The sequence below is a fragment of the Cricetulus griseus genome, chromosome 6 (genome assembly GCF_003668045.3).
Source record: "Cricetulus griseus strain 17A/GY chromosome 6, alternate assembly CriGri-PICRH-1.0, whole genome shotgun sequence".
NCBI classification, from domain to species: Eukaryota; Metazoa; Chordata; class Mammalia; order Rodentia; family Cricetidae; genus Cricetulus; species Cricetulus griseus.
This window is the reverse complement of record NC_048599.1, coordinates 51,021,774-51,035,945: the sequence shown is the minus strand read 5'-3', so window position 1 is coordinate 51,035,945 and position 14,172 is coordinate 51,021,774. Positions and strand designations below refer to the sequence as shown.

The 14,172-nt window shown below is 43.3% G+C and overlaps 1 protein-coding gene across 1 annotated transcript; it reads right to left on the bottom strand.

Moving 5' to 3' along the window:
- Window positions 1-12,174: 12,174 nt before the first annotated feature.
- LOC103160509 (zinc finger protein 79-like) lies at window positions 12,175-13,360 on the bottom strand. Its single transcript, XM_027421888.2, is given in 3 exon segments — window positions 12,175-12,682; window positions 12,685-13,002; window positions 13,004-13,360. Coding segments are annotated over 3 exon segments (849 nt in total). The 5' UTR covers window positions 13,337-13,360; the 3' UTR covers window positions 12,175-12,484.
- Window positions 13,361-14,172: the final 812 nt, after the last annotated feature.

The window sequence follows — 14,172 nt, the reverse complement described above, 5'->3', positions numbered from 1 at the left end:
GTGAGACTATTTACAGGAACGTGGACAACATATTATGGCTACACCACTGAACAGGGTGCGTCTCTGAGCAGTATGTTAGTTTCTGGGAGCACTCAGGGCATGCTGGGCAGGACCATCTGGAGGGTATGTGCAATGATTAGCTTTTGTTCCTGTAAAAGATATCCCTGTTAAATCAGTTCATAAAGATACAAGGGTTGTTTTGGCTCACAGTTTTGGAGGGTTTATGGTCCATCAGTTGTGTTACTTTTTAGCCAGTGGTGAGGGAGCACATCACGGTGGGAGCGAAAGACGGGAATTTGTTCACCTCGAGGTAGCTAGGAAGCAAAGAAAGTGGGGAGAGGGGGTAGGATCACAATATCTCCCTTGAGAGCATGACACCAATAACTTTTCTTTTCCTAGGCCTGTAGGTTCCACTTCTAACAATACCATGGGCTGGGGACTAAGCCTTAAACACATGACCTTTGGTGGACAGTCAAGATCCAAACTCTAACAGTACATTTCTAGGTACAGGGTCTCAGGTTTCACCTTCACACTGCCAGTTGTCTCATGTGAGGTTCCAAGAGTGACTTCCTCGGCCCCTTTCCCAGGGACACTCTTAAGACCCCCTTCTTTCTCTCTGATAGGCGGGGTGGGGGGGAGCAGGGCCATTTTTCCACAGATCCATTGGGATCTGTCTCCTAAACACGAACTAGTACCTCAGGTGTGGAAACCTTTGGAAACAGATTATAGACCTGATACTGGAAACTGGTGGTGATGGCTGGCTACTGGTCCTGCCAGGCTCAGACTAAGGGCTGTGGGGGCAAGAAACAGCAGTGTGTGGGTGGCAGCTAGGAACAGCCTGCTTTGAGCTGTGTATGGAGGAGGAAACCAGTACAGTTAAGGTGTGTGTGTGTGTGTGTGTGTGTGTGTGTGTGTGTGTGTGTGTGTACACAGCTAAACCAAAGAGCTATAATTTATAGTCTTTTAAGAACCCCTGGATAAAGTGAGTGGGGGGACCCAAAGCCAAGAATGTGACTGGAAGACATCCCTTGGGAAAGGGCCTCTTTCAAAAAAACTATTAGTCTATCAGAGAACAGGACATTCCACACAATGAAGCAAGTGAGGATTAGATAGCTAAAAATAAATCCAGGTTATTTCGCCAAGAATCAGCAGGCCCTACCAAGCACACACATTTTACCCATGATGCAGACACCCCAGGCTGAAGGCACAGGAGAATAGGGGGTGCTTCTGCCACCCTTAAATACAAACGATGAGCAGCCTGCAGCAGCAGCTAGCCACAGGACCAGGGTGCAGAGCCTTGCTAAGTATGCAAAGAAAAGAACCATGGTCTGCTTTTAGGTTTTGTTTGTTTCTCTTTTTTTTCTTATAATATAATAATATCATTTCTCTTTTCCTCTTCCTCGCTCCCAAATCACCCTCCTGGACCTCTTTCAAATATGTGACCCTTTTCCTCCATTAATTGTTATTGCACGCACATATGTATATGTAGCCTGCTTAGTGTGTACAATGTTATGTTTAGTGTGTACAATGTGTATGTTTCAGGGCTGGCCGTTTGGTATTGATAGCCAATTGGTGTAGTCTTCTCTGGGGAAGACTATTTCTCCCACTCTCAGTGTTCCCGAGCTGCCCGTAATTCTTTGTGCAGGATTGAGGCCCTTGGGCTTTCCCAGTCCACTGTGGCATGTCTGTTGTTGTCCTTGTTCAGCACACGTTTAGGCAGTCATGTTGGTGAGTCATTGGAAAAAGGTCTTGGGTTGCTCTGGCTGGCCTTCAAGGTCTGGCTCACGGGTGGGCATGCACCTGGGTGCAGAGAACTGCTGAACCTGGGACCTCCTCAAGAGTTACATAGGAATGGAACGCAAACACTGATGGCAATTATGTATCATCTCATATTTCCAGCCGGTAAGCAGAAGCATCTCAGATCTTCCTCCCCTGATTGTAACTCTATCAGTCATGACCAGCTGCTCTGACACTGGACACAGAGAACCCTGGCTATCTGTTTCTCTGCCTCAAAATTGAGATATCGATAGTCCCTACACACTTGTCTGTTTATTCTCTCCCTATACGTTAATTCTGACCACAGTTTCACCTCCCTCCACTCTTCCCAGTCTGCCCCTTGCCTCTGGTATCTCCCAGATCCACTGCTCCTCCATTTCCTTTCAGGAAAGAGCAGGCCTCCCAGGGGTATCAAGAGAACATGATGAAGTGAGACTAGGTATAAGCTCTCATATTAAGCCTGGTAACCCACTAGGAGAAAAGGGGTCCCAAGAGCAAGCAAGAGAGTCAGACCTTCTCCCACTTTTAGGAATCCCACAAAACCACAAGCTAAACAATCACAGCATGTATGCAGAGGGCCTAGTGCAGACCCCCGTGATTGCTGCTTTAGTCTCTGTGAGACCCTAGAAGTGCTGCTTAGCTGATTCTATGGGCTGCATTCTCCTGGCATCCTCAACCTCTCTGGCTCCTACAATCCTTCCTCCCGTTTACACAGGGTTCCCCAAGCTCCTCCTAATGTTTGGGTGTGGGTCTCTGCATCTGCTCCCATCAGCCGCCCTCTGAGGAAGCCTCTGTGAGGACGATTTAGTCCCTACATCTTAAAGCTATCAGTTGTGTTCAGCAACCGCAGCTGTGCATGGGACATGAGATGTGCTCAACAAAGCCCAGAGCTCTGCAATACAACTAGTAGGTAAGCTGTGGACATGCGCCTTTGATCACAGAGACATGCAGGCTTGTTTTACATTTATTTACTCTTAAGTTCTTTTAAAAATATTATTAATTTATTTGGTGGGGGCATGCCATATTGCATACATAGTACACAGAAGTTGATTCACTCCTACCGTAACAGTTCCAGGGATCAAACTTATCGTAAGACTTAGAGGCAAGTGCCTTTACCTACTGAGCCAACTCACTAGTGCCAGGTACTGTCCAAGTTGGCTTCAAACTTGTGACCCTCCTGCCTCCACCTCTTCAGAATATCCTAGTGGAGTGAGTCCCCACAGCTGGCTTTCATAATCTCTCTCTCTCTCTCTCTCTCTCTCTCTCTCTCTCTCTCTCTCTGACACACACACACACACACACACACACACACACACACACACACACACACTGCATGCATCTAAATTCATGCCACTGCATATCTGAATTCCGCTGTTCAGTCCCCAATAGGGCCCTTGGGCTCCTGCAACAGAGCCACAGACAAACAGATAAATCATTTTCCGCTGAGCCTGGTGGATTAAATAGGTAATCTGGGTGAATAATGTGGTCTGCTCAGAAGTGACTGATGATGACAATGTAAACAGCCCCGCTTAGTTGCATAGAGGCAAGGATCTGTTCTGACAGACTGAGCAACACTGCCACCTGGTGATATTATGAGAACTACATAAAAATCCTTAGGCACAGGAATCCTAAGCAGGAAACCAAAGCAGAGCCCCGGGACAGCATCCTAGGAGCCCTTTAGTGTACAGGCAGCTCCAGTTACACCAAAGTTAAACTAATCCTGGGACTTTACTGGCATATTGATATTCCTGTGTTATTATTTGAATCAGAGCCCCAGTTTTGCACCCTGTGGCCTCAAACTCACAATTCTGCCTCAGCATCCTGAGAAGGTAACAGGTGCACACAACCTGGCTTCTTAATTTAAAAAAACTCACTATGTCTTTCCCAGACAGTCCCTCCCCAAGAAGCAGCGGCCTTTTTACTTTCTGTTATTATCCATCACTCTGGCTTCCTTTAGGAGTGCTGTGGGCTCTGGCTCTTTCCGCTAGACAGGATGTTTGTGAAATTCATTTGTGCATCAACAGCTCACTGTTTTATTGCTGACTAATGGTCCGTTGCATGAACACACTGTAATGTGTTTTCTATTATACTGCTGATGGACATTTGGGCCATTTCCAGTTTGGGCGGCTGTAATGGTGAGCTAAGGTCACACTTACAGAAATCTTTTTGAAAATGTGTTTTTATTTCTCTTGGGCATGCACCCACCTGTCAGAGTGGAATTGAATTCATGTATCAGACTTGGTAGTAAATACCTTTATCCATGAAGTCATTTCACTGGCCCTCCATATTTTTTGTTTTGTAATTGGATGGTGAAAGATACAGTACAGACACAGTAGGTTCTCTTCGATCTGCAGTCTCACTTTCTGAAATCTCAAATACCATCTTCAAATGTCAAATGAAAAATCCCATAAGTAACCAGTTCATGTGTCTCCAGTTGTGCACTGATCTGAGTGGCGTGACGAATGATGTCATGTTCCTCTACTCCATTCTCCCCAAGGGGAACATGGGTCATCTCTTTGTCCAATATATCCACGTTGTATACACGACTTCTCCTCAGTCACTTAGCCACCACAGTTATTGGATTGACTGCCAGGGTATCACTGAGCTTACATTTAAGTAACCCTTAGTTTTACTCAATAATGGCCCTAGCTGGGGCACAGGATCAATGATTGACATATGCTAAAGAAAAGCTATAAGAATAAAGTACACAAGATGTGATATTACATGATGTTTCCTGCTCCACTGGGAACATCATGAACACATCCTGATAGACGAGGAAAGCTGTATTTTAGAACACATCAAGAGTATGTCTACCAAACTCCCGCAGATGAATAAAAATGAAATTTTAAAATAGATAAAAACTTAGAGGCACTGTGGATGTAGCTCTATGGCAGAGCTCTGGCTTAGCCTTCGAGAGGCCTTAGACTCGGTCCCCATCAGTCCCTGCCAACATTTCAGACACTCCACTTAAACAGTTTTTCTTCTTATTTTGAATGTATGTGTCTGGGTGTGAATTTGCATGTGAGTTCACTGCAGAGGCCAGAAGAGGGCGTCACATTCCCTGGATCTGGAGTTATAGGTGGCTGTGAACCACCCATGTGACTTCTGGGTACCACACTAGTGTCCCTTGCAAAAGCAGCATGTTCTCTTAACCACAGACCATTTCTCTGGCCCCTGCCATCTCTCCAGCCCCCCCCAATCTCTCTAGCCCCCTTGAGGTGGCTGTGGGGGGGGATGGAGGAAGGAGTATGGGAAGAGTTGGGGGGAGGAAAGGGGAGAGGCGGAGTGAATGTAATTAGATTTTAATTAAAATATTTTTAAAATGCAAGATTGGCGAGATGACTCAAGAGTTAAGGGCACTGGCTACCCTTCCAGAGGACCAGGGTTTGATTCCCAGCACCCATATGTAGCTAATGACTGCAGCAGCTGTAAGTACAGTTCTAGAGGAGCTGACATGCTCTTCCGGCCTCCATGGGCGCTGTAAACATGCAGTGCACAGACATACACGCAGGTCAAATATCCACTCAGCTAAAATAAACATAAATCTCAAAAAAATGTTTAATGTGAATGTATAAAAACTGTTTTAAGTGTGTGTGTTTATGTGTGAGTGTTAGTGTGCACAATGCCGTGGTGTGCATGAGGACATCAAGGGACAACCTTTGGGAGCCCGATCTCTTCTTCCATCATGTTGAAGCATGGCTTCTCTTGGTTCTGCTGTTACATGGCTTACTCCAGGTCAGCTGGCTCTTAAGCTTCTGGTGTATTCTCCGTCTCCATTGCCAAGTTGGAATGCTAGGGTCTCAGATGTGCACCTCTTTTTGACACAAAAAACTAGCGAGCACAGACCTTTCAAAGTGGTGTCCACAGTGACTCGTTCCAGTCAGGCACTGGCCCTCAGACGCTACCCCTCCCGACAATCCATTTCATTGTGCATCCATCAATGAATGTTGCAGCAATTAATGTATCCATCAGCCTGCTCATAAGCCGATCACTTCCCCAAAGTCTGACCTCTGAACACTACATTACAGACCCCGTCTTCAACACATGCGCTTTTTGGAGGCACACTTGAGACTCTAATTACAGCAAGAAGAAATACCTCTTTAGGCTGAAAGAGACCATAGAGGCAGAGCAAATAAATGCAATACATGTCACTACTGATTGGAAGCAGAACAGGGGAACTGTAAATGGTATTTGGGGATAACTATGGATAAGTTAATGCTGTGTGACAGGGAGTGCGCTTACACTGACATTTGATTTCTTGGGTTGGGTCAGGGTGTTATGGTTAGATGTGCAGATACAGTCAAATATAAAGGAACAAGAAAACACCATAGAGGTTGCACAGAAATTAAAAGTAGAATTACCAGAGGATCTAGCGGTCTCGCTTGCTGGTATTGCTATGATTTGGTTAAGTATGTATCCCAAACTGCTATGGTAAAAGACTGGCACCTAGTCATGACTGTCTGGAGGTGGTAGAACCTTGGAGAGATGATATCTAGGGGTTGATCTTCTGGCTAATGGGGGTGTGCCCTTGAAAGGGCAACAGGGACTCCAGCCCCTTCCTCTCTTTCATTCCTTGCCCTGAAGTAAATTGACTCTGCCAACATGTGCTCCCAGCAAACTATGCTCCTTCACAATGGGACAACTGAGTTGGTTGTAATCTCTAAAGCTGCGAGGGAGACCTTTTCTCTTGTTTATCGTAGGTGTTGTTATAGCAACAAGTATGCCGAAAAGAATGGAAATAAGATCTCAGAGGGATTCCTATCTCCACACTCACAACAGGATTATTCAAATAATAGAGATGGAAGCAACTCAAATGTCTAGTGGTTAATGTAATTACAAAGCAGTGCATATACCCAAAGGAGTATTATTCAGCTTTAAAATTTGGGGACAGATGAAACAGTTCAGTGGGTAGTAAAGGAAGAAATGAAGGAGAGAAGGAGAGGGAGGGAGTGAAAGAGAGAGGGGGACACAGATACAAGACAAGCAGAGGACGAGGAGGGAAAAGCTAGAACAGCTTCCATACAGCACACAACCACAGTGGTGGGTACAAGAGGCACCAACTTTTTCAAGCTCATTGAACAAGTGGATGGATTTTATTGTATGTGAAGTAAATATTGATAAAGTTGATTTTCTAAAAACCCAAAAAGTTAATTTTAAGGGCCAAGTAAAGTTGACAAACCTCTGAAAACAGAATCAAGAGAAAGACTATAAAGAAGCAATCTTAGATAGAAAAAGACAGTTACAAACCACACATAAGAAATGGAAATATGACTAGTCCTAAAGCTAATCAACAAGTCTATAAACACAGCAATCCCAATTTAGTAGGGGACACGGACATTCAAAGAATGTTTCTTCCCATCTCTTCCAGAAATGGGAAAATCGGGACATTGGTTAAATCCCAGGAATGCTTGGATCCTTTAACATTGCAATAAATCAATATAGTTTGTTACATTAATAATGAACATCTTGGGACTGGAGAGATGGACCAGCAGTTAAGAGTGTGTACTGCTCTTGCAGAGGAAACAGAGTTCAGTTCCTGGCAACTGCATTGTACATTTCACAACTGCCTGTAACTCCAGGTTCAGGAGACCTGATGTGTTTGACCTCTTTGGGCATCCACAGGTATGTGTGTATAACCTCACACAGACACACATGCAACCACATAAAAGTGGAATGCTTTAAAAATATGCTTATTACAAAAGATATATATGTATAATATATAATATATATATATATATATATATATATATATATATGCTACTGCTCAAGAAAACTTAGTTTAAAAAGAAAATACAAAGAAGCTGGGTGGTGGCACACGCCTTTAATCCCAACACTTGGGAGGCAGAGGCAGGAGGATCGCCAGTCTGGTCTACAAAGCTACACAGAGAAACCCTGTCTCGAAAAACCAAACCAAACCAAACCAAAACAAAACAAAACAAAAAAACCCAAAACCGAAACCCAAAATAAACAAAAAGGAAAATACAAAGACCACCACCACTACATTGATAGTCATTTTTATTGATCTGTACATCACAAAGAATAAAGGATGGACAGGTCATATAAATAACTATACCAATAATAACTAATAATTATATAGCACCTAACAGTTTATAAACCACTTTTGTACCTACTCTCTACCTAGTTCTAGAAGCTCTCAAATAGGTATGACATTTTGAAAATGCATATATAGGCCGGGCGGTGGTGGCACATGCCTTTAATCCCAGCACTCGGGAGGCAGAGGCAGGCGGATCTCTGAGTTCGAGACCAGCCTGGTCTACAAGAGCTAGTTCCAAGACAGCCTCCAAAGACTGTCTCGAAAAAACAGAAAAAAAAAGAAAAGAAAAGAAAGAAAAATAGAAAATGCATATATAAAGAAACATTTCAAGCATAAAGTGACTTGTCTCAAATATCAAGTATCATTTCAATTTTATTTGTTCTTTATAATGTCATATATCAAATTTAAATGAACCAATAGCTAAAAAATGTAAATTCTATTTGTTAATGGTTCTTACCCATCCTGGGAGTTAAGATACAAATGAAAACATTAACAACACAGTTCATAGTCATAGTTATGGCTATCTTTCCTTCTTAAGTTTGCAATGCATAAATTAAACACTGCTGTTTCAGCTGAAAAAAAAATATAGTCCCTTCAAATGTAGAGGAATCAGTGTGTTGCTTACACACAGGAGCCTCTCTGCAGAGCCAGTGAGCATTCCATTCTAACTGGCTATTCTGTACTGGCTGTATGTCACAGACCTGCAGGCTGTGCTGCGCAGAACACCACATGCTGTGTCTGTCAGTCGCAGTGCAAGAATGGCAAGGGTAAGATGGAGTAGCTGTTTTCCCTATCAGTCCAAGCACAGCTGAAAACCTGAATACGATGAATGCAAGAAGGTTCTAACAGGTAGAGAGAGTTGAAATGGACAAAGACCTAGAAACCGGAGGGACCCCACAGCAGAATTTCTTAAAATTACTTTTAGCCTTGTATCACAAACTGCTCTTGGAGAAGCTGGCAAGCCAAATTTGCAGAGCTGGGAGGGAGAGAACAGGAGAGGAAGAGAGGAGAGGAGGAGGTAGAGTTTTAAAGGCCCAAGAAAAGCCGACCTATTCTTTCTAGCAAACGGGTCAGGAAGGGAAGCAGAGCAGCAGGGTAAAAAACTTTCAGACAATATTGCTCAGTTCTAGCACAAGAAATCACACAGCCCTTCCCCTACCAGCAAGGGATATTCGGGGATCCTGAACTAATAGTCTCTACCCAACCCTGTGGTGGTGTCAGAGATCAAGGGGCCAGATTCTGAAACCCTATCCCAGGCCCCTCGTCACCAATGTTAGCAGAGGATATATAAAGGGTTGAGGTTCCCCAAACTACCCAGAGACAAGCTAGCCTTTCCCAGACTTACTGGCATCAGTGAAGGGGTAGAGTCAGGATTTGCCCCGTGGCAATGAAGCCATCTTGCCCCTCTCTAATACTGGAAGTCACGACACTCATGGATTTCTACCACAGCCCAGGAGTCCAGTTCCCAGGACTATGTCTAGGGTAATGAAAAGAATGCCATCATAGCAGCAAGGCCTCAAGAAAATGTCTTCTCTATCTGAGGGCTAGACTTTTCTATCTGACGCCAGTAAGTTTGGGAAAGGCGAGCTTGTCCCAAAACATGGGATGCTGCTGCAGCACACATTAACCATGCCAAAGCACCTTTGCAACTGGGTAGTGGGGAGAGGCCAGAGGAGTTCTGAGGGTGCACAGGATGTAAGGCTATTCTGGTGAGGTTTAGATGGATGAGGAACATGCCTCTGGAACTAGAGATGGCATTTTGGTGATGTCAGACTTGTCTAATGAGTATGCTAGTGTTTTGTGGAAGAAGACCGTTAGAGTGATGAAACTGGCTATAGGGCAGCAAATGTCAATAAAGTACTAAAAGTGAAGGGTGGAGGCTTTCTGCTTATAGTGAAGATGTGAGACGGGACAGATGAAGTAATGTATGGAATGTTAATTGTGAAGGAACGAGAGTCTACAGATGTGGGAAAATTCTACTCACGCGGGAAAACCCGAGGAAGTTTGTTAGGAAGAAAGCACCAATGCTGTGTCTGAACAGTCATTTGATAACATGGTGGGTGATCATGAACACAAACTATTAGATATGGTTATTGATGGTATATTACAAATGATGACAATGAAAACAACTCACATGGGCACTCCGAGCCGCCAGGATCCCAGATGCTTCCAAGAGCTGGCTGAACCCTGAGAGAGAAAGAGAGTGCCTCCTGTCCTCTCTCTTTATCCTACCCCTCGATGTATCTGTGACCATGCCCACATGGGCAGGGTGAATGGTACAGGTATCCTGGGTCTCTCCCTACAGGTGGGTACAGCTCAAAGGCTAATAAAATGATGGGCATAGCTCATAGGTGAATTCAACTAGTTCATCCTTGCTTTCAACAGGAAAGGTGGCCTTCAATATAAACCTGACAGCTCAGACTGCCCTGCAGAGCCCTGGCAATGAGGCTATCTGGAAGACCATGGAGGAAGGAGTGTCACACTAACAGGCTCATTGGCTGTGAATCAAGCCAAAACAGATTATTCTTATGTCTTACAATCTAGTGGAATTTGCCAGGTTTTGAAATTGCTTGGTATCCATCACCCATTCCTTCATTTGCATTTCTATCCTTTGGTGTAGTGATGTCTATTCTATGCCTGTCCTTCCATAGCATTTTAGAAGCACGTAACTTACTCAGTTTCACAGGCGCATAGCTTAGGATGGATAATCAAACATCTCAGTCATATCTGATCCAGGTGGTAGACTAAACTTGGGACTTGAGACCTTATAGCTGGGGCTGGAATTTCAGACTTTGGCAGCTACTGGGATGGAATGAATGCATTTCATGCATGGGCATGAATTTGGTGGAAAGGGACAGGAGAAGCATGACAAGGGATACATTGTGTCTCCTTAAAAATGTGTACTGAAGGCCTAGTGCCTAGTGTAAACTGTGTTTGGAAATAGGACTTTAAAGATCCGTAGAAAACAGAAAAGGAAAGGCAGATGTCTGTGAGTTAGGAGAAGTCTGGCAGGAAATGGAGTTAGATGGTATCCTAATCTTAGACCCCTCAAACTCCAGAATTCTGGGAGACAGCTTTCTTGGGCCCCCTAATCCATGAGATTTTGTTTCAACAGACCAAGAAGAGTAATAAAAATGGACTTAAAAAAATGAACAGAGTCTCAAAAACTTGTAATACCACAAGCTAAGTGTCCTGCTATCCAAATCCAGACATGGAGACCAGGTAGGGCTGTGGGCTAAAAAATGTTATTTTGAAGAAATAGCACTGGACTGAAAACTCCCCAGATTTGACAAAGTTTCTATACCTATGGATCGGAGCAGGTCAACAAACACAAGAGAGAAATCCACTCAAAGAAATTCACACCAAGACACTGCACAGTGAAACCTGAAGATAAAATTATCACATTCAAATGTTTCTAATACTAACCTTCAAAATTTCAGTTAAAAATGTATGTGTACAAAGTCACCTGCCACTGTTCCAAGAGTATAATGGAGAAAGGCAAGCACATCAGCCTTTCCAAGGTTCTCACAATCAATGCAATGTCAGTGTAAATGTACAATTAAGTTTTCTATGGTATAAAAAAAGAAAACAAGGTACAAACTACTTACAATTGAGGTCAATCTTTATAAATAAATATTCTTAGGGAACTCAGATAGTTTAGAACCCACTGAATATATCAAAGGTCTCTTTTGTAAACTAAGCTGTAAGTCTTCATCTTTGGGATAAAGGTGATTCCCAGCATATATCTTAATAATCAAGATATAAAGACAAAAAGTACAGAAGAGGCCCCCACGCCAATCTCCCCCAGCTTTAGGAGAAAGCTGCCTTCACATGAGCTCTGCAGCACATCAGCTGTCAAGTCTAGTATATATTTTTTCTGGGTATCAACACTAAGTTACTGCAGCCAACGCCCCTCAACTCTTCCCCTATCTTTCCATCTACCTCCTTTGTGTTCTTGTTCTTCAGGCTGAAGGACAAGTGTTTGACCATTCAGGACCCTAGGCAAACTCATTATGAGCCCTCAATCTTTTATTTTTATTCCCACAATGACCACTTATTTCCTTAGAACCCATCTCCGCAGCATCCAGAGACTATCTAGCATAAGTAAGACGTCTTCTTTCCAATGTGCATACCCTACTCGCAAGGACTTGGCAATGTGCACACACATTAGGATGTTTGAAGAGAATTTCCTTTTGGTGCCTTCCATTCAGGAATTATTTTAAAAGTTTCAAACCTCAGGGCTGGAGAGATGGCTCAGCAGTTAAGAGCACTGGCTGCTCTTCCAGAGGACAGAGTTCAATCCCCAGCACCAACATGGAAGCTTACAACTGTCTGTAACTCCTGTTCCAGGGGACCTGGCATTCTCATACAGACACACATGCAGGTAAAATGACAATGCACATCAAATACAAATAAATAAATAAATAAATAAATAAATAAAAGAATAACTTAAAAATGTAAAACCTCCTTTCATAGCCTAAGTGAGTTATGCCCCACATCAGAAGATGACTCAATAACTTTTAAAAATAATCAACTTAAATTTTCTTTGTAGCCCTCATAACATATGGTAAATGCTCAAAACAAAATATACTTTGAATGTAATACAAGAATCCAGTATGGATTCTCTTTTGTTGGACAAAGAGTGAATGCTCACTAAAGGCTTGTCCATATGCTTCTCCCTCCAGCATGAGTTTTCTGACGTTGAGAAAGAGAGGAGCTCTGGCTAAAAGCTTTTCCACATTCTTTACATTTATAGGGTTTTTCTCCAGTGTGAGTTTTCTGGTGTTTTGTAAGAGATGAGCTCTGGCTGAAAGCTTTTCCACAGTCCTTATATTTGCAAGGCTTCTCTCCAGAGTGTGTGTCCTCTGATAACCAATAAGGGCTGAGCGATCATTGAAGGCTTTGGCACACACACTGCATTTATACGGCTTCTTCCCAGTATGAGTTCCTTGATGCTGAGTCAGGGCTGAACAGTAGCCAAAGGCTTTCCCACACACATTACACTCATATGGCCTCTCTCCAGTATGAGTTCTCTGGTGCTGAATAAGGCCTGAACGATCACTAAAAGCTCTGCCACATTCGTTACACTTGTAAGGTTTCTCTCCAGTGTGAACGCCCTGATGCTGGGTAAGGAATGTGCTTTGGCTGAAGGCCTTCCCACATTCTTTACAACTCATACAGTTTCTCTCCAGTATGAATCCGCTGATGTTGAGTGAGGTATGAGCTCTGATTAAAGGCCTTCCCACAATCATTGCATTCATAGGGTTTCTCTCCCGTGTGACTTATGTGATGCTGAATAAGGGCTGAGCGGTGACTGAAGGCCAGCCCACATTCCTGACACTTACAGGGCTTCTCTCCAGTATGGATTCTCTGGTGTAGGGTAAGGTGGATGCTCTGGCTGAATGCTTTACCACATTCGTTACATTCATAGGGCTTTTCTCCTGTGTGAATTATCTGAAGCAAGACAAAATCTGAGTAGTAACTGAAGGCTTTCCTCACACTCATTACATTTCCAAGGTTTCTTTCCTGCACAAGATTTCCCTTGTTTAATCACATCTGAATTTTTAAAGTTCTTAAGTGAACCACAATTATGAAGTCTGTCTCCTTGGTGTTGAACAAGTAATGAGCACTGACTAAAATTTCTTCTAAATTCATCACACTGGTAGCTTCTCTCCAGAGAAAGTCTCTTCTGACAGACCAGCTCTTGTATGGGGTGTTTCTCATGGTTTTCCTGTTGGTTCTCCAGAAAGTCTTCCCAGTCTTGGGACCTTTCCTCTGGAAAGCTCTCCAGCACCACTCCAGGGGATGGCTCCTCTTCAGGAAAATGCTTCTCTGGAGTTAGCTTCCTGCTTTCTGGTATTGGTTCCCACTCTGAAAGGAACAAGTTACATAAAGAAAGAAAAATAACATCTATACTAGGGAAGTAATGAAACAAAGATGCAGGAAACACACACTGCAAAATTTGCAGGGTCTTGTACTATTGGAAGGACATGAAAGAGAATGGCTGACTGATAACAGATGCTTCAAAAAGGGAAGGGTGAGAAGCCAGTCAACACTGCATTAGTCAGGAAGGTGGGAAATAGAGAATAATAGTGGAACAAATCCAAGCAGTGGTGGCTTGAGGAATGATAGAAAAAAAGTGTCTGCAGGACACATGGATGACACCATAACAAAAATTTCTAGGGGGTCACTCATTGTACCACAGAGCCTTTTCCTGCAGACCTGAAAAAAGACCATCTTTACCTTCCCTTCTTGCTATAATCTTTTCCCATGCTCTTTTTCCCCAATTGCAACTAAAAACTAATCTTTCCGAATCTTTCCTCTTACATACCACACACACA